Below are 26,035 nucleotides of genomic sequence, written 5' to 3' on the forward strand. Positions count from 1 at the left end.
TTGCGGAGTGCCAGACGGGAGGAGCTGGGGGACAGGGTGGAAAGGTGAAGGGACAAAGAAGTCCAATTGGTAGTTACAAAACACACTCCCAGGTATGCAAACTACAGCACAGGGAATATAGTCAATACTATAGGAATAACTATGTATCATGCCAGGCGGGTACTGGAAATATTGGGGGGAACACTTTGTAAAGTACAGGACTGTCTAACCACTATGCAGAACACCTGAAACTAATTAAAAATAATATCGATTGTAAACTGTAATTGAAGAAAGAAAAAAAAAGAGGTAGAAAGTAAGTGAAGCAGCTGGTCTCCTGCCTGGTGGTGTTCACACCCTCTTATGATCCCTTCTGCTGGCAGGACTTTAATTTGCTTTTAAAAAACAGAATATGGCAAAGGTGCCAGAATGTAGGAGGTAGAGTGTGTGTGGCATCTTCCTGCCGGAGTGCCTCACGCCATTACTTGATTTGGAGAAGCTGCCGATGACTGCAGCTTTGCGGAGGGCCCACGAAGCTGTGCCTGGACTTCTGACGCACAGATGAGAGATAGCAAGTGAGTGATATTTTAAGCTGCCGTGTTTGTGCTAATACTCCTACCCAGCAATAGATAACTAACAGCGGAGAAGGCAGGTGAAGGTGTGATCTAAATTCGGGTGGGACAGGCCATGGCCGGGGATGAGAACTCTTAGAGGTGAGGAGGAAACTGCATGGATGAGTCAGTGCACAGCCCTCACTTTCAACATGAAGTAGGTCACATGCTGAGATATCCGTGGCTAGGGAGATGGTGACATTTGGAACAGGTATGAGTGGACGGGAAAGTGTAAGACACGGAGATGACGAGAGGCAGTCAGTATTCACGGGGAGGCCAGTTAGGAACTTGCTAGCGTTATTCCGGTCAGAGGTGATGACGGCTTGGAGTGGGTGCTAATGCTGGGACCGACCAGACGTTATGTATGATGAGACATGACTGAGATCTGGGGACGGCTGGATACTGCGTACGATGCTAATGGAGGTGTTAAGACACTGTCCAAGTTTGTTAGTGGCTTTCTGAACTTACTGAATGGCAAGGCCATTAATTCAAAATGGGGAGACGGGAGGAGTGGGTAAGATCATAATGGGTGCGGGTGCCTTTGAAACATTCAGGTGAAGATGTGGAATTGGAAAGAGGGGTGAAGGTTTGGGAAAGACTTTGAGGGGCTGAGAAGGGGCTGGCCAGAGACACTCGCTGGCTGGCTGAGCAGCCTGAAGGAACACTAGAGGGGAGAGATCACGAATCTGCCTTGGTGCTGGTCCACACACTTGATGGCTCCGGCTGCCCTTAGCAGCCCAGATGTGGGGTAATGCCTCCTCGATGTTTTACAAGACAGGAGGGCAAGAAAATGACAAGGCTAGGCACTCCTGAATATCTGATTCGTAAGTGGAAGGATGATTGCATGGATATAAATAAATGAATGACTGGATGGAGAGGTAGCAAAGAGTGTACGCAAAGTATAACTGGAGGTAGTAATCGCAGAAGAAAGGACTGTCTTTTGTGAGTCCAGAAAGTTTGAGATATCACTACTCATTATGACTAATAATACAGGAATACTCCTAATAGGTAACTTTTGTTGAGCCGCTTACTTTGGGTCAGGCAGTGAGCTAATAAGCAGTTTCATGTTATCTAATTACATTCCCGAACAATCCAATGATGCAGAAACTATTATTACTATATTTCTCAAATGCAGGCTAAGCTGAGCAGACTATCTGTTCATCATACCCATGGCTTCTCCTTGGGCACAAAGCTAAACCATATTTCCCAGCGTGATACAACATCAACATGTATCCTAATCCATATTTCCCAGCATGATACAACATCAACACGGTCCTGTCAATGGATGTGAATGGAAGTGATGTGTGTACGGAAGTGGATATGACTACTCCCCTTCTCTATTCTTCTTGGCCAGTTGGGTGATGCCAGGGATACCTGAAAGCCATGTATTGACAATAAAATGCACCAGGGTCCCTGGATAATTATGTACTACAGAGTTCCCCTGCTAACCCACATGAAATATGCCATGATGAGAAAAGAAACTCTTAATCTCTTGGCTGATCAAGATTTTGCAATTTATCTTTTAAAGCAGGTAGCATTAAGTCAGCCTTACTTGTATACCCAAGGCACGAGATCATGTAACTTCCCCAGGGTCATGAGGCTGGTGAGTGACTAAATATTTAGAACGTATCTCTTACCTAATATACCACATTTCAACTCTAGTACTAAAGGCAAAGAGGGTGATGGGAGTGGGAAGACAGGAGAAACACAGTTCAAAGTGCCCAATGACCACCTAGGAAGACCGCAGGGAAGTCATAAAAGAAAACTGCTGCGCACGGAATTTCAGACATGATTCCCTGCTGGCTGCTATGACACGCACCTGCCAGACTCTCGCCCACCTACCTGTATAGGTGCTTTTGGAGAGGTGTCTCTTCACTGCCCATAGTTCTTGCTCATGTTCCAGGAGGCAGACCAGCTCTAGTTTGGGAACAAGATGCCCTGTGCATGTAGAAATAAATGCATTAGAGACAAAAGGAAAAGTCTCAAGAATACAGGAGTATACATTTTTAACACACCACCATGATGAACCCCAGAAAGGTGTTCCCTAATTAAGTCAGTAGGATTCAACCTCTCCATGCATCAGAACTACCAAGAGATGTTTGGTTCCAAACACAGAACAAATTAAGCCAAATCTCTAGGCATAGGGACTGAGCCTCAGCAGTTTTTGAAGCTCCCCAGGTGATTCTGGTGCCCAAGGATGGCTAAAACCACTGAAGTAAATCAGCTGGTGAATGTCTGAGGCAGGCCTTGATCTAAAACAGCTGCTACCCATTCTGAAGAAAAAGCCTTTACTGCAGGATGGGAAGATGGGGCTAAATGTGGAGACCTGCAGCCCTACATGCTGGTGCATCATCCTGTGCCCACTACAAGGACTCTGGCCAGATGACCTGGACCAAGGAGAAAAAGCAGACAGAGAGAACAGGGTTGGCACTGACCAGCCCAGGAGCCAGCACTCCCTCAGGGCTTCTTATTAAATGAAGTAATAAACTTTTTTCAGGGTGAAACCAGTATGAGGTGGTTTTCTGGTATATGCAGCCAAACATATTTTTCCAAAAGTGAAAGCTTAAAACCAGAGGGCTCCGGAGAGAAGTCAGTGACTTAGGCGACTTAGGCACCAGGACCCACTGAAACCAAGTGGAAAACCCTGTACTGCAAACCAGAATGTGTCCAGTTGTCACGTGGCAAATGTTCACTGATGTTGGCTACAAGCCTGGCCCCGAGCTCAGGGATGGGGCAGTGGAAATGGTTTATCAGATTGGCCTTCTCTGTAAAGGAACTGACCTCGCTGCTCCCACAGGGACTTGGCTTGTGCTGGTTTCTCTGCCTGGACTACTGTTCCACATATTTCTCCTTTTAACAACTAATCACAATTGTCATAAAATAACACTGTATTTACTGCACTGATGACTGACCTCCTGGGAGAGACTATGTGGACACAGGCTGGGAGAGCCCTGTAAGAGGTAACCATTTGGACACTTAAGAAAAGGGAGACCTCGGGCCTCCTTTCAGTTTGTATTCAGACTGACTTCTCGGTAAACTGGACATTTAGGGTTTAGGTGGGAGAACATTTGGGACTTACTAATTTATTAATTGATTGGCTGCTTGGATCATAGGTCAATGCTGGTTCATTGCTATATATATCAGCGCTATAAATAACAAATACATGTATAGCACTTTGTATTTTCCAGTTTATTTCTAAGCACTTTAAAGATATTGGTTTACTTGGGTTAAGTAAAAGGATACTCTAAAAATATGATAAAATCACCCTAGCCAGTTTGGCTCAGTGGTTAGAGCGTCAGCCTGAGGACTGAAGGGTCCCAGATGCGATTCCAGCCAAAGGCATGTACCTTGGTTGCAGGCACAATCCCTGGCCCTGGTCAGGACATGTGCGGGAGGCAACCAATTGATGTGTCTCTCTCACATCAATGTTTTTCTCTCTCTTTTCCACTCTCTCTGAAAAGCAATGAAAAAAATATCCTAGAGTGAGGATTAAAAAACCGCCACCACCAGGTAAAATAATTGTAGTCCCAGCAAGCTCCTGCTACCTGCTCAAGTCTGAGTGCCACGGCTGTTCTTCCTGCTGAAAGGGAACTGAACCAACAGCCACGGGAGCGTTAAAGATGCAGCACTAAGCCCAGACTCTCTCAGCAAAAAACAAGAGGCAGGAAAGAAAAGAGAAAAATAAACAGCTTTCTCAGGTGCCCATCATTGCCATTGGAAAACGTGTCCATGCATCTCTCAAATTGACTCCTGTAGCAGCAGAGAAGCAAGGCATAGGCCTTAGGAAATAAGGAACAACTGTGCAGGTACCAGGGGCTGAAGAAGACTTTTAGCTGAGATTGTGTTGCTTAGAGACCAGTAGCACTGATGACAAATACCTTCTTGACCGTCTGCTTCACCCCTTCTTGGAGAACCTATTACTCACAGGTTCTAATAAGTAGGACGTGGGGACACTTGACTCAACCAAGCTCAATCAATCACCTTCCCTCTTATGGGAATCTGGGATAAAGACATCAGCCTGGGCCAGATTATGCTGAACACCTGGGTTGAGACAACGTGTTGAGAATTATGTTTCTTGTACATTAAGCCCTAAGGCAGATACAGGGAAAACAAGCAAGAGGAAGTTTATACCAGAACATGCTGAGATTGTGGGGGAGGGTAGGTGGGTTCCTGAGGTCTTCTCAACCAGCCATGCTTAGAGCAAAAGGATGGAATGAAAGACTGCGGGCACACGCGGGAGAGGGGTGAGGCCTTAATCACTGAGACCAGGAGGCCACAAGTCTCTGGCATCACCTCCTGGTATAAGGTCTTCTGGTCCAGGTCTAGATGTCCCCATTCCTCCCTAGTGAAGGTCAGGGCCACATCTTTAAATGACACCAATGCCTAGAAAGTCAAATAGAGGTGGTGGAGTGGCCATAGGCCTATTGAGATTAGAGCATGCTGCTTGGCTAGTAGCAAACATTGAGAGACCCAAGGCCTGAATCACTGGGTATCTCCTGAGAATCTAGCTCTGTGCTGGGCTCAGGAGGAAGGTAAGTGGTGCCTTTGACGGAATACAAAGGTATGGGAGTGAAAAGCCTCCTATATTGGAGAGTGACACAAAATAATGATAATCTCAGGCAGACTGTGAGGAGCAGACAGTAAGCGCTCTGGGACGTTAGAAGAGTGGGCTAAAAATAATAATTCCAATAACGACAGCAGCAGCAACAGCTGAGCTGCACTGTTCTGCACTGTTTGCCTGAGGGCTTTAGATGCTGTGTTAAAGCAATTAAAGTCTAGGACTGGAGCTAGACTCTCAGGGTTTAGATCCAGCCTTTTGAACTAACACAGGCTATTTTCTTTGCGCCTCAATAAATAATTGTTCCCACTTCTCCAGGTGGTTGTGGGAATTAAAGAGAAAATGTTCATAAAGCAAAGAGTGCAGTGCCCAGAACACGTCAGTGTTTGCGATTTCATGAATTGTCACATGGCCCATGAGGTAAATACCCTCACTGTGTCCATTCCACAATCAGCAAACGGAGGTTCAGAGTCAAGATGCCCAGGATCGTATGTCTAATGAGAAGGGGAAAATCTGAACCCAGGTCCCTCTGGTCCAGACATGATGAGGGGTTTAGAGTTAACCTAAGCATGATGGGAGCCCAAGAGGACAGTCTCTCACTCATCAAGCACCTGGTACAGGCCAGCACTGTCCTAGGCCTGGGGATAGAGTAGAGGAGCTCACTGGGGAAAGACTGACAAGAAACTAAATAAATGAAAGATACAGTCATATGACCCTAAGGGATCTGAAAACAACAAAAGAGTGAAATGACTACAAAGATTAGTGGGGACTTTGGATGGGACAATCGAGGAAGACCTCTATGAGGGGACAACAGAAGGAGGCTGGAATGAAGTTAGGGAGAAAGCCAGGTGAGGAAAATGAGTGAGTCCTGAAGGTGATCAGAGCTAGGAGGAGAGCAAACAGGGCGGCTGGAGAGTAATTTAGGGCCTGTTGCACGTTTACATCCCAAGAGATGCAACATTCCTACGCACTGTCATTAATGAATATTGTGTTGGGCTCACTTTTCAAATATAAGTAAAGGTGTTAAACAGGAAAATGGATTCACTGCTGTAAGTGGCAAGCCAGCTGCGCTTATAGTACACAGGTGAGGCGGCATTTGCAAAAACACATCCAGTTCTAGCTCGTTGAGGGAATTTCTATGCCAATCAGAGCAGCAATTCCAAAAACGCAGCTTCCACCTCACCCAAGCGCTCGGGCTTTCATCTTCTCTCCCAGCTTTCAGCTGGGTCAAGGCCTGAGGGCATCAGAGACCGCATCCAGAGTAAGGCGCTCGCGTCGTGCTGAGCACTGACGGGCGCACATCACACTAACCCTATCCAGCTCCTTCAACCGAGAGAGAATTGTCAAAATTCCAGTTTTAGACCCGAGGGAATGAAGGTAAAGGCGGCGAAGCGACAAGCTCAAGGTTCCAGCCAGAAACGGGGGTCCCTCCTTATAACCCCTGACCTGGATTCAGAACCCTGGGTTGGAAGTAATTAGATCAGCCGCTCCCACCCCATTCCCCCAGGACCTCTAGATCCAAGAACATTAAGATGGAAAGGCGACGAGCCCCGGGATCCCCTATATCGCTGGGGGTGGGACCGACCGTGTGAACGGCGACTCCAGCCGGGTGGGCCTGGGGAACCCTCTACTTACCGGCGCCCGCGCCGCCATGGGGCCCCCTGGGGGCAGCGAGTCGGCAAGGAGCGGCGACAAAAGTCGGTCCGGCCGGCTCGGCCGACCCCTCACGCCAGCCCTGGGCGGGAGACCTGGGACCTCAGGGCGCGCCGCGCAGAGCCAGGGCGCCGCGTCCGGAGCTGCGGGGACGAGCGGCTGGTGCGAGGCTCCGGGAGCGCTGGGCGGGCAGCCCTGTTACAGCGGGGTCTTGGCTCCGACAGAAACGTGGAAGTGGGTCCTAATCTCCTCGGTGTCCTTTGCTGGGTCTCGAAGACCCTCTAGAAGCGGCCTCCGCCCAGCGTCCCAGCCAGCACGCGGGTATGGACCCAGCAGCAGGGACCCTCTGACTCCCGAGGAGCGGACGCCGAGGCCCCGCCCACGCCCAGACCACGCCCCCTCCGCTCTCCGACCCCGCCCAGCGCCCGCCTCCCACGTGCGAGGTACTGTCTTCTGGGGGATGTAGTTTCCCGCAAACCTGGTAAACCAGGAGCGCGCTTTGTTTTTTCTATTTTGTTTCTTTTTTTATTTGTTTGTTTTTGCGATTTCTGTTTTCTGTGAAACCGTGTCCTAAGGTTCCAAAGAGAGGGCTTGGCGTCGTTTTCTCTTAAGGACATGAACACATATCTGGAGCACTCCAGGCAATGCCTTGACCTTAAAGGCCTCTAACATGGGATCCAGGCCTTGACCTTTCCCCGTGTCCCCCTGCAGAAGTACTTCACTCTCTGAGCTAGGATTTATAGTGAAAAACGAAGATAATTCTTTAATATAGTAATTGTAAATGTTGCCCAAATCAGTAGTTTTCAACCCACATACTGTTGCTGGACTAAAGGGGTCTGTTCGCTTGCATCAAAGCCCTGTAGGAACAGGAGCTTGCAGCACAGAAAGGAAGGGTTTATTTTTAGGAAGTGGCCCATGCAATGTTCAAAGACCTGGCTCCCCAGATGGCTTTCAGGGGATGAGTTATATAGGGAAAAAAATCATTAACCATGGTGACTCTCTCATCATTGATGTTTCTATCTCCCTTCTTCTCTCTGAAATAAAGATGTATTTTTTTAAAAAAAGAGATAACATGAACTTATTTAACTAATAAGCCCATGTAGAATAAAATTATTTAATGCTGATAATTTAATTTTTTCCCCTTTTTACTGAATTTATTGGGCTGCCACTGGTTAACAAAATTATACAGGTTTCAGGGAAATGCTAATGATTTTAAAGATATGCCTATTTAACTAAACCAACTCAGACCAGCTTTAATGGCAAATATTTTACTGGATCACATGATTCTGAAAAAGCTTTGGGGTTAGTTTCTGTTATACTTTTGAGAATTTTCGTATAAACACTTGTTCGTTTAAGCCAATTTAATAGAGCCCCCCCTTTTTAAAAAAGAGTTAACCCCCTGAAACTTGCATTTTAAAATATGGCCCAGTGGAGCATTTGAGATCTTGCTCCCAGCATATGTCATCAGTTTGGCTCAAATAAACTCTTTAAGTAAATAAATAATCTGTCTCTATTAATCTGGTTATTAGCTCAACCTAGAACTTAGAAGGTAGGAGGAACACTATTAATCTTTTTTTAGCCCCCATAGTTTCAGATTTGGCCAAATTTCTGATTAAAAAACGTCATTAAACCCTTTCAAATATCTTGTCATGTTTCAGCTGGGACAAGCAAGAAATATTTGTGGCATTATTAAGCAATTCCATGTACCCAATAAAATTCAAAGACCTAGTGTCTTTCCCTCTGAGAGCCAAAAGAAAGAACTGACAGCCTTCATGTCACAGTTCCCCAGTGAGACAATTTCTATTTCTACAATACATTTAGGTAAAAGAGATGTAATCCATTAAAGTCGATATAACCTCACCCCACCCTTTTTAAAACATAAAGTCTGTTTAAACATTCCAATTTTCCTCATCTTATCAAGCCTTACATTTCCATATTCTTAATCTAATTGTAATCTGAGTCAGGGATTCACCAATGGGTTTGAGAAATTCCCATCTCAAGTTGTACTAGAAATTTCTCTTCTCATCCTGTTGGGGGAAAGCCCCTGAAGTCTAAATTCAGGATCAATTCTGAAAAACTGACACATAAGCCTTTTCAAATTCATAAGAGCTTTAATAGGAGAAAGTTACACACACAGGCAAAACAGCTGCTTGCTTCCAGCTGAGAAAAAATCCAGCCCCTCCCAGGACAGGTCTCTTTTTATAGGGGGTTAACAGTAAAAACATATGGTGGGTATTCACATAGACCACCAGAAAGAACAATGCATTTCTAAGTTAACAGATAATATCAGGCAGTTATCCACTTCATACACTCATTCGCCTCCTTCCTGGGGCGTGACACTTATCTTTGGGCAGCATTCTGGCTTTATGGGTGCTCAGCCAAACCTGAGGCTACAGAGTGTTAAACAAGTCACAAAAAGTTAAACAGAGTCTGACATTTCCCAGACACCTTTACTGCTAGAGACATACTGCATCTCTGAGCTCCCTTACACTATCCCCTTACCATTTACCCACTCTTGAGTAAAAAGGCTTTGAGTCCCCATCGAGGGATTAAACCTGGCCCTGTTATTAATATTTAACTTGATTTAACCAGCCTGATTAATGCCCCAAGTAATTGCTGGTCAGGTGACTCACTGTAATGTATTCCTTCCAGTCTTTTAAATTTCACCACACTGGGGTAAATAGAATGGATTTGTTTGGGGCCCTGTAGGGGGTGAACAGGGGGTCAATTTGGCCCCATTTAGCCTTTGGTGAGGAGAGCTCCTTGTCCCCATCAGCTGCTGGTGGGAGTGGACTTTTGTGATAGCCCAAGAAAAGGAATTTTCTGAGACTTGTATGGGTGAGATATTATAGAAAGCTTTATTTCTGTGGACTTATATCCCTGAGTTTCCAAAGTCCTATTTCCCTTTGTCTCACCATGGAAGAAGTCCCATTTTGCCTTCAGCAGGGCTAAGATCAAAGCCAGTGTCTAGAGTTTCCATTCCATGCTGGGACAGTGTGTCCGGTCCTGCATTAAGCTAGCTTAGTTTGTGTTCCCAGTTGCAGTCCATCAGTCCATTTGTGTGGGGTCCATATGGCCACATGACTGTGGAGGGAACACAGGCAGGAGCAAAACCAGAGGACCAGAGAGCCAAGAGCTGAGAGCGCCAAGAGTCAAGAAAAAGAAAACTCCTTTGATTGGGGGATTATGTATTACCCAAATTTTGGTGGGCTTGTAGTGGCCCTGCCCACTCTAACCAATGATCTCTGTTCCCAGGTTTGACTGACAGGCATTTTCTCTATGTTATCCCACCTCTAAAGGGCATGCCTTGATCTCCCCTTGGTTGGACCCCTTCCCCCAGTGATCTGTAGGGAAGGGGCTGGTGGTTACCTGAGGAGTGTGAAATTGTAGCTTCCTGGTAAAGCTGCCCAAATGGCCATGCTTATAATGTCTGGCCTCCCTTTTGCTCCTTTCCTAATATTAATAACTAGCTAATTACAATGGTATCAGACCCATGGCATATATGCCAGGAAAGTAAGTAAGAAAGAAGTGACCATACTCCAGTTGTGGGAAGGACAGAGCTGCCTTTGGGGAAAAAGGTGATAGGCAGAAACCAGTTCAGATCACTGGGGTAGATTTCAAGGCCTTACCTAGTGAAGCTATAAGTGCAAAATTGTCCAGCCTCACTTCACAGTACAGGATTCTCTGAACTTCATCAAGCAATCCCCTATTGTCCCCAGAAAAAAATTAAAAGGTGATATCCTCAAAGGTCACACAGCCCTGCTATGATGGAGACAACTGATTCCATGATTAGCTCTCCTCACAGGGCCCCAGCCCATCCTTCCATACACCCATTCCATGCTCATCATCTTCCTCAACTTCTTAATTTAGAGGAGATACGAGACACTGGTGCCATTGGGACTCTCAGCTCACACCTCATTGATCACTGGGTCAACCCACAGTGATGATGGACAGGCAGGCAGATAGATACCAACTAAGCTCTGGGCTTGGTATGCAGGCTACTGAAAAATGTACCTGGGCTTTGTTTTAATCAGGTATGGGAAGATGGCAGACATAGAGGCAGTTTGAAAGAAAAGCTTTTTACTTATAATGCCCAAGAGCAAAGAGCATGGCAAGCCATGCAGGGCCACATGGGGATGTACCAGGGTTGGTCATAAGGCAGAAGGAGTGAGGGGTCAGAGACCACTGTGGTTTTCACAGGGAGAAATGGGCAAAGCAGGGTAGGCAAGCTGAGCAGATGTAGAATTGGATAGTTTGAATAATTTTGGCAAGCTCTAGGCTATGAAGTGGTAGCTAGTTGTCCAGTACCTGGCCCTGGGATGAGTGGGCAGGAGAATAGTGTCCCAGACTGCAGAATCCTGATGAAAGGAGGTAGGTGGGGGTATGGACCCAGATTGGTTGGTTTGCATATCAAAGACTTGCTCACAGGTAAGTTGTTTACTATTTTAAGAAAGTAGCTAGCTCTGGGAGGGACCGTGCCTCCAGGATAGGCAAGGCCCCAAGATGTTAAAGCATCATAGCCACAGAAACTAAAAACATGACTAATACAGGGCCCAACCTTATCTCCTTATCTCATTAAGATCATAACTCCCAGATACAAACAAATATGAGCTCAGTCTTCCTCCTTAAGCCCCAATACCAGGGCGATGGGGCCAATAGTTAATGCTTCCTCCTCATGTTCATATCAGTCTTTAGACTGCACTTCCCTCACAATTCTAGACCCCAGTATGAACTCCCATAACCACTGCTACCCAACCTCTGGCCCACACCATAGCCATCCCCTTAAACTCCCCACAAGCCACTCTGCACTTGGCATTCAGAGAGTGTTTGGCAAATGCAACCTGGATCTCATTCTGCCCGAGACCTTCTGTATTAGTTTCCTAGTCCTGCTGTAACAAAGTACTACAAACTGAATAGGAATTTATTATTTCACATTTCTGGAGGCTAGAAGTCTGAAATCAACCTCAGTCATAACTGCACACAGTTGTCTGATACCTCCAATCCTCTTTCTCATCTGTGTTGTACATTCTGCCCCTTCCTCTGCTGAAGAAATAACTGCTAACTTAACTTTCTATACACAGAAATGTCTTTGAAGAAAGAGTATAAAACTATTTCAAGTCATAAATGAGAAATTTAATCTAAAATTAACCTGCATAAAACAAAATTCTTATTTAAGGATATTCTATTTAAGGATAAGAGAAAGTGATCCCAGGTGAAAGAGCCACGACATAGAAGAAGGAAGGATCCAAGGGAGGTGCATCTGTGGATTTAAAAAGAATGCTTATTATCTGTATAAAAACATGAGTATTCCATTGTGAAGTTAAGAGGATGGAATTAACAAGCATAGCCTCAATAACATCTCTCTCTCTCTCTCTCTCTCTCTCTCTCTCTCATGATAGGACAAATTGATTAATGTTCTAAGTCTCTTGATATGATTCAGGAGGAAAGGAAAGGATTTAAAACTCTTTTTTCTACTATGTTATAGAAGTATTTGTAATTTTTCGCTTAAGCAATATTAAGACTCAGAGTATACACTTTCAAACTAGAAGAAACTTTGGATTGTAGATAAGTAATCAATAGGAACTTAAAAAAATATATAGCCTGAGCAGCAGGGAAGAGTGTACCTGGGTGAGAGGACAGGTCAAAGGTCTCCAAGGCTGCCCAGGCCCCCAGGGAGGTTACAACATGAGGCTTTCCAGTGGTCTCCTACTAGTCTTCAGGCACAGTGACCCCCTCCTTCCTGCGGGCTCTTGGCCACCCACCTGGACAGAAGCTTTAGGAGAGGCCTCTCTTCACCATGCATAGCTCTTGTTCATTCTCCAGCAGGCGAATCAGTTCTGGTTTGGGAACAGGATACCCTGATCAAGGAGAAATAGAACAGCAGTGTTTGAGTAAAGGCAAAAATGAATATGTATTCAGTACACTATTCAAGACAAGGATGAGATCTTGGAATAAGGCTGCTCTCACCCGTGAAAGAAAATCCTGGCCTCTGACCTGGAAACCAAGAGCACAAAAACCATCCTTGGACCAGAAGTCTACAGAGGATAGTGATGACTGTCTACCTAACACCCATTCCCCTTGACCTCCATCCTGCAGAATTCAACACTGTTCAGGGATACCCTTACCTTTTTATACAGCCGTGGGACTCTGGGAAGGTGATACCTTCATTCCTGAAGCTATTTTCTAATTAACGTTAGTGAGCATCTCAAACTTCCTGGGCATCAGAAACACCTGCGGACGCCTGGCTTTGACCATGAACCAAATGGAACTAAATCTCTGGGGAGGAGACCTGGACACGAACACCATAAAGGCCCTCTAAGTGATTCAGGTGCCCAGAAAGGACTGAAAAAGCACTGGTCCAAATCAACTGATGCCTGACCCTCTGAACTTTTTCTGTTTTATTTGGAAAATGTTGGATGTTCTGCTATTCTGGAGCTATGACCTATGAGGGTGCCAAGTGAGGCAAAGGGTATCTGTACAAACCAGGAGACATCTGCATCAAGTCTCAGGACAGAAATCAGTTCCTGCACTATGAATCTCACAAGCAGGATGTTGAGTGAAAAACCTACCCACAAAGCAGTGCACAGTGCGATTCCATTCATATAACACTCAACAATGGGCCACTCCACTCTCTGGGGATGGAAGCCAGCAAAGTGGTGTCTTTTGAGGGAACTGAGTGGGAGTCAGTGGGGAGAACATGCTGTGGGGGGACAATGCTCCACAGATTGAACCAGGTGGCAGTTACATGAGTGGGTACACAGAAAAATATTGAATTGGACACTGAGGGCTGTACATTTTACTGTGTATGTTATACCTCAAATAAACAAGCATATTAAAATAATAACTCATGCTAAAAAATATCATTGCTGTCTTTGGACAACAGCTTCCTAGAGAGGAGAAAACTGGATTCAGAGTGAGCAGCTTTGGCAAAAATCTGCACCTCACAAGGGATGTGGTGAGAATTAAATTAGCGGAGCGGTGGGAGCCATGTCAGAAACCTGACATGGGTGAGAGCTCAGGGGACATTAGCTGTGGTCACTATTATACACTGCGTTTTTTTAGATTGATCCACATTCTGTTTCCTTAAGTTGGTATCTCAGAAAGGGAATCTTGTATCACTTGTAAGACTAGTTTCACTTTTCACATAGGTTAGCATAAAAATACAACAACAATGAAATCACAATAATACTTTAAGTTCCAGTAAGCTTATGTGGCCTGCTCTGCTCTATGAGTCAGCGGCTGCTCCTTCTGTTGTAAAGGAAAATTAGCCAAGTTAGCGGAGGAGTCAAAGAGATCGATAAAGTAAGATTATCCTGGCAATAATCAGGGGTAGGAAAGAGGATATCCTCAATGCCAGTTGATGATACGTCTGCACACCCTCCAAAATCATCTCCTACACCAGCAGAGGATTGTGGCCCAGGCCTTAGGAAGCAAAGGATGATCATGTAGGCATCAGGGAAAAAAGTAGCCTGCTAACTGAGATTGTGTAGTTTCAGTGTTGCAGAGTGGCCTGCCTGACCCCTGTTCACGGGGTTATTGGGACACATAACCCAACAAAGCTTGATTGCTCAGTTTCCTGCTGGTGAGAATCTGTAATAAGAACCTCAGACCAAGGCCAGCCTATGGTAGGTATTAGAATGAAAGTGTGGGCTTGATTTAATTCTTGGCTTAGTTCTTGATTTCACTTCCTGTTTTTGGCCCCTTGCAGTGCCTGTCTGGACACAAGGAGAATAGGAGAGAGAAGATGAGACAGGAGTTACAGGTAGGAGGGAAGGTGGGTTCCAGAGGACTTGTCTATCAGTCAGTCCTGGAGTGAGAAGGTGAAATGAAGGCTGAGGCTCCCTGCACAGGAGGGAGGTGAGCCTTACCCAGTGAGACCATGAGCCCACAGGTCTCCAGCATTACCTCCCGATACAGTGTCCTCTGAGCCACGTCCAGTTGCCCCCACTCCTCCCAAGTGAAGGTCATGGCCAAGTACTTGAAGGTCATCAACACCTGTAAAGTCAAACACAGACAGCCACGTTGGTCTCGGCGCTGTTGGGGGAGATCAGAGCCCGTAACTTGGTCACTGCTGAAGGTGCAAGGGAGACCCAGGGCCCGAATCACATCTAGTGAGCTGAGCTTAGTACTATGCTCAATGTGGAGGCAGATTCTGCCTTTCAACATAAAGCAAGTGTGCCAGAGAAAAAAGCCATCAATGGAAGAAGCCCTTGGAGAATGACACGAGGTTAGGACTACCCCATAGTAAGTGCTCTGGTGTGTCAGAAAATGAAAAAATATGATAAAAATCCCAACAATAACAGCAGCAGCAGCTGAGCCTCACTGTATGTCAGCACCATCCTGAAGGCTTCACATGCTGTGTTAAAGTGTCTAACGTTTCAGCTCTGGACCCAGATCCCCAAGTTTCAGTGCAGCCTCTAGAAATCAAGCCTCGCCAGGTACATGACCTAGGGGAAATCACTTCACTTCCTTAAATCTCAGTTTTCCCATAGATACAATAATAGCTTCCACCTCACCAGGTTGTTGTGAAAACTAAAGGGAATATATTTCAAAAGCAAACACTGGAGTGTCTGGCTTATGGAAGGACTCTCCCTCTCTCTCTCTGCGTGTGTATGTGTCTGTTTAAGAATTTGGAGTTTTGTTTTCTTTAGTAATTGGTAGGCTTTACTTTTTAGAATAGTTTAAAATGTACAGAAAAAGCCAGATGATAGAGAATCCTCATATTACCCCCCCAACCCAGTTACCCTATTATTAACATCCTACATTAGTATGGTACATTTGTTACAACTAATTAACCAATACTGATACATTATTAACTAAAGTCCACAGTTTACTCAGATTACCTTCGTATTTATCTAATGTCATTTTTCTGTACTAGGACCCCATCCAGGATATCACACTGCATTAGTTATGTCTCCTTGGGCTCCTCTTGGTTGTGACAGTCTGCTTGTTCTTGATGACCTTGGCAGTTTTGAGGAGTATTGGTCAGGTATTTTGTAGTATGCCCCTCTACTGGAATTTTTAAACTGTTTTTCTCATGATTATGGGTTTTTACCATGGAGTTATAGGTTTGGGGGTGGAAGATCACAGAAGTGGAACGGGGCATCTTGTATATGCATGCATATTTCTTGCCTCAGTCCTAGACTCAGTCATTTCTCTAAGGAGCCTTGATTCATTTTATTAGATAATTGTATTAGAATCAAGATTTGGGCACTAGGTGTGCTCATTGCTATTGGGGTGTTACTGTTTTAAAGTCCTCTCAGCTGACAAAGAAATAAATGTGTATGTACTAACCTGTGTATATACCATCCGTATCTATATTAAACATGAGTTCTTTCTTTTCCAGCCATGTCCAGTCTACTGATGAGACACCAAAGGCATTCTTCACTTATGTCACCATGTTTTTGATTTCTAGTATTTCCTTTGATTCTTAGAATTTCCATTTTCTGCTTATATTACCCCTCTGTTCTTGTATGTTATCTATTTTTTTCCAACAGAGCCAACTGTATGCCCACTGCCCACAACGCTGGGGTGTTCCATCTTGGGTTAGAGTGGAAGGAAGAGCACAGTGGGAAAGGTGCTGGAAACCCACAGCCTATGGAGGACATCTGAGCTGTAAATACCTTCACCTCTCCTCCCCAGGACCCTGTTAACTCCCCCATCTAGGCTGGTACTCAGATTTCTCTCCTACCCAGAGTATCTGCTGAGCCTCAGGCAAGTAACTAACCACATCTCTACACGGGTGCCTGATCTCTCCACCTAGGGTTCCCTAGCCCTCTTCTATGAGTGTGTAGTGCCTTCACTGAAAACTTTCTACATTCACTTGAAAGCTGTTTCCATGGATGGTATCACCGCCTCCAGGGTATTCCTAAAAGAGTCATTGGTGTCACTCAGATGCACACTTGGCTCTCATTGCCACATTCGATGATTCATACCCAAGGTCCTATTGGTAATCCCCTGAATACTGCTTATGGTGTCTCCTCCTCTCATCTCAATACTCAGCTAACCTTTTGTTATCACTGTTAGTACTGTGAATGTTTGAAAAGACCTTAAAGGACTAAGAATTTCCATTGTGACCCTCATATGTCTTGGTACCTGTGACTGTTCCTCCACATACCCTCTTACATATGACCTTAGCCCTGACTGCTGATTCTTACCACTCTGGGTAAAACGTAAAATGCCCCACAATGGCTGCTAATCCACAAGAATATTCTCTATGTCTCCCATAATCACCTTTGACAATCATTTCTAAACTGGCTGGACATGGGCTGAAGCCTCCTGTAAAACGTATAAAACCCCGTCCTCCTGCCCTGGTGAGATTGCTACTTCCAGGCCTTCTTGGCTGGCATTTTAAAGTAAAGGCTTCTGCAGCTTGGTTCAGGTTAGTCTCTTCTCACCGCGTGTCCTCTTGTGTTCACATCTAATCACGAAATATGGGTCAGTCTCTAGACTGTGCGAAGATATGCACCCTGGCTCCTTGTTCTGACCCCCAACAGTGCATCATCAAACCTGCGGGGATGGAGGGAATGTTGCTCTTCCCAAGCCAGAGGGTTCCTGACTTATCACATTTGGCTCATGGGAATTGTGTGATTGTATGCATGTGGCCTACACACCTGGCATTGGGGCACCCCATGCCATGTCTGTTTCACAAATCTTTATGGAGTATTTGTGTCACCATACTTGCTGTGGTGGGTCAGGACCTCCATCCTGCCTCAGAGGTCCTTGATTTGTTTTGCATATGGCAGTTGTATGTGTCTCATATCTTTCTCTTATGGATGTGGTGTATGGATGTGGTGGACATGGGCTGACACCTCCTGTAAAACGTATAAAACCCCGTCCTCCTGTCCTGGTGAGATTGCTACTTCCAGGCCTTCTCGGCTGGCATATCTTTCTCTTATGGATGTGGTATATATCTGTGTGGGTCCAGACTGTTGAAGAGGGTTAGCATCACAACATTTATCACACAGTGTCCCAAGGTATATGTGGGAAGACTCCAAGGTATATCACAAACCTGTCACACAGGGTCCCCCAAATCTAGGTTATGCTGCAGTGTCACCATCACATACCTGGCACATTTAGTACCTGAAATATTTGTTTCTAGACTGTGTTTCAGTGAGCTAGTTAAAGTGTCACACCACTAGAATCACAAGACATCTCCTGAAAGCTCTCCACAAACTTGGAAATTATGGATAACCTCTCCACTGTGGACCTCAGATACATAAGGTTCAATTTCAGGCAGATGTATTTTTCACGAAGGCTCTCCTCCAGTATTGTTATACTGAGCAGAGAGACTGCACATTCTCTGTATGTCTAAGGTTAACTCTCTTGTGTGAATTTTCTGGTGCTGGATGAGGTAAAGCTATCAGCCGAAGGCTTTCCTTCATTCACCACACTCATAAGGTCTTTCTGCAGTGTGGACTTTCCTGGTGCCAAATGAGGTTAGAATTTTGGCTGAAGGCTTTCTTAATTCACTGCCCATCCGGGTGAATATTCAGTGCTAGATTAGAGAAGACCTTCGACTGATAGCTTTTCCACATTCATGGTACCTGTAACACCCTTCTCCATTATGGATTTTATCGTGCTGAACAATGATGGACCTTCAGCTGAAGGTTTTCCATATTAACTTCAGACATGCTTTTGGTGATAAATTAGACAGTAAACTGAGAGCTTCTCCACATTTGCTGCACTTCACAAGGCTTTTCTCTAGTGTGAACTCTTTAGTGCTGAATGACTGAATAAGGTAGGTTCTTTGGCTAAAGAATTCCCCACGTCCCTTACACTCATAAGGCCTTACTCCAATGTGAACTCTCTGATGTTTAATAAGCTTTCCCTAAAGGCTTTCCCCACACTGCATTCAGAAGGCTTTTCTTTAGTGTGAATTCTCTTTTATACAATAAGGCTGATGTTTTAGTTAAAGAATTTCCTACATTTACTGAACTTTCACAGCCTTGCCCTACTGTAAACTCTGGTGTTGAATGAAACTGAGGTTGTGGTTAAAGAGTTTGCCACATTGGCTACAGTCATAAGATCTTTCTCCAGTGTGAAATCTCTGGCATTCAATAAGGTTGGAGCTTTGCCTAAAAAATTTCCCACATTCACTGCATTAGTAAGACCATTCTCCATGGTGAATTCACAAGTGACAACAGGTCTGTATTTGAAGCTGAAGACTTTCCCACATTTGTGGAACTCATAAGTTCTTTCTCCAGTATGGACTCTCTAGTGCTGAACAGGTGTGTTTGTGGTCAAAGGCTTTCCTGCACTTGTCACACTTCTAATGACTTTTCCCATTGTGAATGGCTGCCTACACTCAGTGCTGCTTTATGGCTTCTCCTGTTATAAGTGGCTTGGAGCTGGAGAAGGCCTGACCAGGAAGCACTTTCCAAAACTTTGTCACAACTAAAGGAATCCCTTGGCGTATGGATTTTACAGATCTTCACAAACAAGGCCCTGCCACAACCCTTCTGAAAGATTTCTACTGTGCTGCCTCTGGTGAAGGTTTATACTGAAATACGGTTTCCTACCTGCCCCCTAAGGGTATGGTTTCTGCCTGGGATGTGTTCCCCTATCCTAATCCAAGTGCAAAATGTCTTACAAGACTGAGACACATGTCTCACAGGGATGGGATTTCTGGGTAAAAGGACCTGTTTCAGGAGTCCTGACCTGTGACACTCCTTTTACAGAAATGCTCTGCTCAGAAGGTACCTCTTCATCTTCCACTCCATGCCAATAACCTGAAAGCAAAGAAATACAAGGAGTACAGGTGAAGTGCAGCTGACTTTGGTGGGACGGGGCAACCCCATCACAGATGTGCATCTGATATACTGATGAATGAGTCTATGTGAGTCCAAAGGATTGTGGATGGAGAAGGGGGTTAGGGTCAGATTGAGGAAGCACCTGCTGTGTAGTAATGTCCTTCTAAACGTCACAGCATGGGTGAAATGAAGGACAAAGCAGAAGACCAGTAAGGACAAAGGATGGGCGGCAACACCAAGAGCAGAGAGAGGGTCTATGACTCACTCTGAATGGTTTTTAAGACTTGTCTTGTCTGCTGATGACACATGGGTGCTGTGCAGAGGTTGTATCCAGGTCCAAGAAAACCCAATTGCATCAGAGGAGCTTATATTCAAAACTACTTAAGGACATGTGTACATCTCACAACACAATATGTTTGGGGCAATGGTGGAGAACACTGCAAGGGAGCAGTGAAAGGTAAGACACAGAATCCAGAGAGGTGAGGATTATCCCTGGGCTGAAAGTCACAGTACAAATGAGAAGTTGGCAAAATGTCAAGAATGTGGAAGAAAGGGTAGAAATGAGGTGTAGCCACTGGCACTGGAACCAAAAACAATACTGGAAACAGGAGAGATTAATGGTATGATCTGAACACAGCTCTGATGTCACGCCCTCTCACCTACCACTCAATAGGGCCGGGGCCCCTCTGAGCCCATTTTATGTAGTTGGAGTCATATCCACCCTGAGAAGCACCCACAGCTCTTTCCCCCACCCCCAACTGAGCACAGTACATCAGTAATGCAAGTTTTAAGGGAAAGATTTTAGGGGTAAGTGGCAAGCACTGGCCCAGAGCAACTCAGAGCAACAGATCACAGGAAAAAAACCAAAATATTATAAAAAGAACTTCAGAAGAGGATCTTGCAAGAATAGCCCATGGGCCACATAAATAATAACCATGTCAGTGACTATAATTCCTAGCATAGGCAGATACAGAAACATATCGGCTGGAGGAAGGGAACAGAACCTGGGCAGAGAGGTCACCTGTCCAGAGAGAAGGAAAGCAAGGTGGGATCCAAAATCCTCACTGCAAGACTCCCAGCCCCTTACCTGCAAAGTTTTGGGGCAGCAGGTACTGGGACGACATGGGAAGAGGACAGGACGGTGTGTACAGAGCAGCCTTAGCAACCGCAGCACCTACCCGGAGAACTGGGGAAGGAAGCAGTGACCAGGGTCCTGACATACGATGGGCCTGCCCCTGGGGAAAGGCAGAGCCTAGCTCAAGGCACTGGGGCAGCTGTGAGGGTCTTACCTAGAGAGGTCATAAGTGCAAAGTTCTCCAGCATCACGTCACAGTACAGGAGTTTCTGAGACTCGTCAAGGAGAGCCCATTCCTCCTGGGAAAAGTACACGGTCACATGCTCAAAGGTCACGCTGCCCTGCCACAATGAGGAGAGATGAAACCATGAACAGTGTCTCTGAGGACACCTAATCTGTCTCCTCACATATCCACCCCATGCTAATCTCCCTAGCTTCATAACTCATGTGAGGTATTAGACTTGGTGCCATCTCTGCCTGCTCTCTCCTCATGGCCCCATTAATTGCTATGTCTGGCCCTCAGCAATATTACGCCCGTGGGTACACTTAAGCTCTGATGAGCCTTTCCACTCATCCTGTTGGGCAATTCCCAGAAAGTCCACCAGATGGTGCCTCCCAAACACAACCAAACTTGGGCCCAGCCTTCATCCTTAGGTCCCCAATACCAGGGCTCTGGTGACGTCAGTTCTTACTCCCTTTCCATGTGTACAATGTTCTTTAGACTGTACCTCATATCTCCAGACCCCACAGCCAACACCTGCTCCATGCCAGAAATTGCTCCCTGGCTCCCCACGTGTTACTCATCACCTGGCATCCATACTATGCTTGGCAAATTCAAATCGGATCCAGTACTACCCCAGACCTTCAATGGCGCCCACTGGCAGGGAAGCCTTTAATCCTGCTGTGAAAGCCTTATTTCCTGGATCTTTGCTTACCAGTAATTCAGATCCATATGCAGATTTAAGATCCTATTGGTCCTCTTCCACTTCTGTGATGCACCTGCTGTCCCCTCAGTAATCACAACCTTCCTCTCTCACCTAACACTCATTCAAAGCCCAGCCCTGGGGCTCTGAGCCTGCCCCAGCCTAGTGACTCTACCGGATGACCAAATTTGCCTTGAGCTAATCCATCAACCTGACTGAAACACTCCAGAGTCACCAAAAATTCCTGGTGAGTCCACAAAGATATAAATAGGAACAGCCCAGCCTTGGTGTTATATATCCTCAATGACTCCTTTGCTTCTGCATCTGCCTCAATGTCCACTCTTCCCTTGGAAGCCTTGGCTACCTGCCAGACCATCCTCTCTCCACACCTTCCTTCATGGCCAGTACTTTCCCTCAATTGTGCTTGTGATGCCCACCACCCCTAACTAGGTGTCCAACCAAGAGACCCAGTCGTTGGTGGACCCTCCCCTTCCCAGCCTGCTAACAGCATTACCACCATAACCTGAAGATTCCTCCTCGTGAATGTGACCCACAGCTCCACTTTCTTATGGATACACAAACTAGTCACCACCTTTCTGATGTCTTTATTCTGAACCACCTCCCAGAGATCCAGACCTTTGGGTCCAGCTGCCAACTTGATGCCCTTCCTTAGTGTTTTCTGAAAAAATCTCAGATTCTTAACATGGCCAAACAAAACTCCTGATATTCCCTCTAAAAATTATTGCCAACTCTCCGTTCTTCCTTCCAAAACCTTAAGGCAATCCCTGACTCCTACCTCTTTCTCTCTCATCCTAAACATTAGAAAATCCAGTCAGCAATACTTAAACAGATCCAAAATCCAACCACTTCCCCCACTTTCATGGTCACCACAATGATCTAGTTACCACCAATACTCACCTGGACTATTGCAGTAGCCTCCTCCCTCCCTCCTAAAGTCTGTTATTCACTCTGCAGCGAGAGAGCCTCTTAAAACCTGGGTCAGATAACCTCATTGTTCCCATCCCTTTGCTTCCATCATCTCCAGAAAAACATCCAATTTCTCAGGCTGCCATTGTAGGCCTGACTCTTACTCCCCTGATCTCCAGAAAGAAAGGAGACTTGTAATTCTCTCAATACTTCCAGCTTAGCCTCACCTTCAAGCACTTGGACACACTGATATTTGTGCCTGGGATAATTTCCCACACTTGATTTCATTAGTTGCTAAACAAAGGAACTATTGCATATAAACTCTGGCCTAGGATAGTGGTAGGCTGAGTCCCAGGTCATCACAATCTCAGAGATCATGGGTGGGGTGGGGTGTTGGGACTGGTGAGGGCTCACTCACCTGTCTAGGGTCCTCAAGCACTTCTGTGGCCATGGAACCTGTGGGAAGAGTGCGGCAGTGAGAAGCAGGCAACCATGAAAGGCTCCAAGGGCTTGGGCCTCCCTTGTACCTCTGCGCAGCCCTGGAATCAGGTGACCTTGGACTGACTGTAAAACCTCTGTACCCCAGTTCTCAGTAATGCCTCTTACCATCTGTGTGTTACTTTGGACAAGGACTCAACCTCTCTGTGCTTCACTGTCGTCATCACCCCTTTTCCAGCTTGTCCTTCCTCTGAGCAGCTTTAGGGAAAGTTAAAAAACCCTAACTCTGACCATGCTGTGGTCACAAACATCCACGGTTCCAAACACCATCAGCCCCTGCTCTGCCTGCCATTCCTGGCGTGACTTCTCTTCACACACTGCACGGACCCCAGGTTTCCCAAATGCTCCGGGCCAGTAGCCCATGCAAGCCTTTGCACGCGCTGATCCCTCTGCCTTAACACCCTCCTACACTTTATCACACTGGCTTTCAGAAATGAGGACATCACCCTCGGGCGCCTTCTGAACAGACTCCCTGAATTTGGAGCTTTAGGATTCAAAAGTAGGGATGGGGCAGGTGAGGGCCCAAGGACTCAGCACCAGCTTGTACCAGGTCCATCAGGGAGGCCACCCAGACCGTGCCTGTGGGTGACTAGGGTGGAGACTCCGGGGGACTGCCTCCGGCCCAGCTCTGACGCAGGATCACCCCAGGGACCAACCCAGCGAGCCTAGGATTCACCTCTGGGCAGTGAGGACACTTCTTCACGAGTTTCTCTCCTCCCGTTGCCTCAGGCCCGAGGCAGCAGTCCGCAGCGGCTGACCAGGTGAAGCCAGCCCAGCCCGGACAAAATGACTGCCACAAACCGAGACCGGAAGTCCCACCCCTTCCTTTCCCGCCAAACGCCGAGCCGCCTCTGTCCTGTGCCTTCATTGGCTCATCGCTGCGCCCGGCCTGTCTGCGCAGAGCACTCTGGGTAAGGGTAATGGAGGCCTCAGCTCGGCGCTGGGGAAGGGGAAGGGCGCCCCCATCCCCCTCACCCCCACCCCCTCCGACTCCTGGAAAAGGAGTCCCCAGGCTCTGAGCGAGGGGAAGGCGCCCAGGTTCCTGGGCAGTGTGGTCAGCTATTGATCCCTAAAGGGTTGATATCTATTATTTCGTACACCATCGAGCTTCCAGAGGCTAAACAAATTATCTCCGATGCTCCCCAAAAGCTACAGATCCAAATGGAACGATCACTCCATGTGTCACTGAGACCCAAAGTGGGTCCACTTGTAGCTGGGAACTAAAAACATTAACTTGTTGCTGCTCTTCGAACGCGTGTAGCCTGATGTGTTTGAGTCAGTTGTGCGAATTTCAGTCTGTTCTGTCACGGACAAGAGGAAAAAGCGTCTCGACAGAGCCATGACAAGAAAGACAGAAGAGGGATGCTGGGCTGCCCTGAAGCAAGTGGGTACACTGAGGATGTCACCTCCAGACGTGATCCTTCTTTATTCTTCAGAACACGGAGGGGCACAGGAGAGAAGCGATTCTGCTTGGCGGAGAGGTCGGGGCGGGCCTTCCAGCCTCGGCTTGCAGCCGTCCTCTTGCTGGTCGGGGGCAGGCTGGCCTGATCAGCAGCTTGGAGAAAGTCAAAGAGGACACTTAGAGTTACCAGGGGTTTGAAACTGAGCAGGGATCTGTGGCGTCAGGTTATTTAGTGCTCTAACGAAATGTTCAGTGCGCACCAGAGACTTAGAACAAGGGAGTCGAAGACTCCTTGGATCTTACATTATATTCAAGGAGGACGGACAGGAAGCATGAAAGAAGAAATGCTAAATGGTACAGAATGTTAGAACGTGGTAGGCACAATAAGAGGAGAGGGTGTGACTGTGCTGAGGAGGCAGTGAGGATGTACTACTACCCAGTGCTGTAAGAGAGGCCTCTTAGCAAGAGGGCAATTAAGGTCAAACTTGAAGGTGAGGCCTGAGCCGTTGCAGGGGTTTTGTTTTTAAGTACCGGGCAGAAGAAACAAGCGGCTGGGGGGGCTTCTGTGGGTGGAGCCTGGCACCGGTTTGAGATAACCTGCATCCTGGGGCTTCTTCACCGGGTCCCTTAGCAGTGGAGTAACTGGGATCTCCAGAGGGGCCCTTCTCTGCTTTCCTCCCTGCAGAGACCCTCAGGGATGACGATGAGGACTCGGGGATTCATCCCTAGGGGTCTGCAAACCTCCAGCCCCATGGGCTTTTCCTAGAACACTGGTTCTGAGTCTGATCTGTGGACCAGCAGCAACAGCATCACCTGGCAACTCTTCAGAAGTGCAGATTCTCAGTGAACCCAGACCTACTGAATCAGGCATTCTGGGCTAAGGCCCAAACCTGTTTTAAAAGGCCTCTAGGTAATTTTGATGTAAGTGTGACAACACTCCATCCTTCTGCTGTGATTCCTATAGAGTGGGATCATGTGTTTGTTGTTGTTTTGCTGTTAACAGGAATCCTTTCTAAAGGTGCAGGATTTTAAAACTGAGATTGCAAAGCATATCTGTGCATGTTAGTTTTCCTAATATTTAAACAAATTAACCTATCAACATTATAAACATTTATAAAATAGTAAAAGAGCCTGGTAATTCTACCTTTTGGAGCATAACAGTTTTTGCAGTATTATATTTTCCTTTTAGAATTGTGTCTTCACATGTATGCATTGCTCTAGGTATGTGTATGTGTGTCCAGATACATTCCTATACATGTTATTTTTCCTAGTAAAAACAAAATTAGACTTTGTATATGATTTGCAGTTTGCTTTTCTCACTCAATATACCTTGGTCTGCCAATTGACCCCTTCTCTCAGGAAAATGGATAAAAACTCTGGTGTAGCCATACAATGGGTTACTACTACAAAATAAAATGGAATGAATGATGAATTTATGCAACAACACAAATTCATCTAAAAATCAGTATAGTGACCAAAAAAATTAGGCAGACAAAAGGCTACCTACCTAACGTATGATTCCATTTGTATGAAATTCTAGAAATGGAAAACCTAATCTATAATATCAGAAAAATATATCAATCAGTGTTTTGGGGCTAGATATGTGGAGGGACTGACAGCAAAGGGACAAAAGGGAATTTTTAAGATGATGGAATATTAT

At 46.1% G+C, this 26,035-nt stretch overlaps 1 protein-coding gene and 1 long non-coding RNA gene across 2 annotated transcripts in view; both read right to left on the reverse strand.

Moving 5' to 3' along the window:
- Nucleotides 1-7,190, reverse strand: part of LOC308547456 — a 48,832-nt gene extending 41,642 nt beyond the window's left edge. Inside the window, exons 1-2 of the long non-coding RNA XR_013997513.1 lie at nt 6,781-7,190; nt 2,430-2,525 (exon numbers count right to left, since the gene is read on the reverse strand). This is a non-coding gene — a long non-coding RNA (uncharacterized lncRNA). The remainder of the gene's footprint in view (nt 1-2,429; nt 2,526-6,780) is intronic.
- Nucleotides 7,191-12,573: 5,383 nt separating this feature from the next.
- Nucleotides 12,574-24,452, reverse strand: LOC308548061 (zinc finger protein 550-like; the record flags this gene model as incomplete). Its single annotated transcript, XM_081119073.1, has 6 exons — nt 24,380-24,452; nt 22,894-22,931; nt 20,840-20,966; nt 19,459-19,529; nt 14,667-14,793; nt 12,574-12,656 (listed from the first exon to the last, which is right to left on the reverse strand). Exons 2-6 carry the CDS (start codon nt 22,924-22,926, stop codon nt 12,574-12,576), a joined length of 441 nt encoding a protein of 146 aa, XP_080975199.1. The 5' UTR covers nt 22,927-22,931; nt 24,380-24,452.
- Nucleotides 24,453-26,035: the final 1,583 nt, after the last annotated feature.

This window comes from Miniopterus schreibersii, assembly GCF_964146895.1.
Source record: "Miniopterus schreibersii genome assembly, chromosome: 18".
In the NCBI taxonomy this organism is placed as follows: Eukaryota; Metazoa; Chordata; class Mammalia; order Chiroptera; family Miniopteridae; genus Miniopterus; species Miniopterus schreibersii.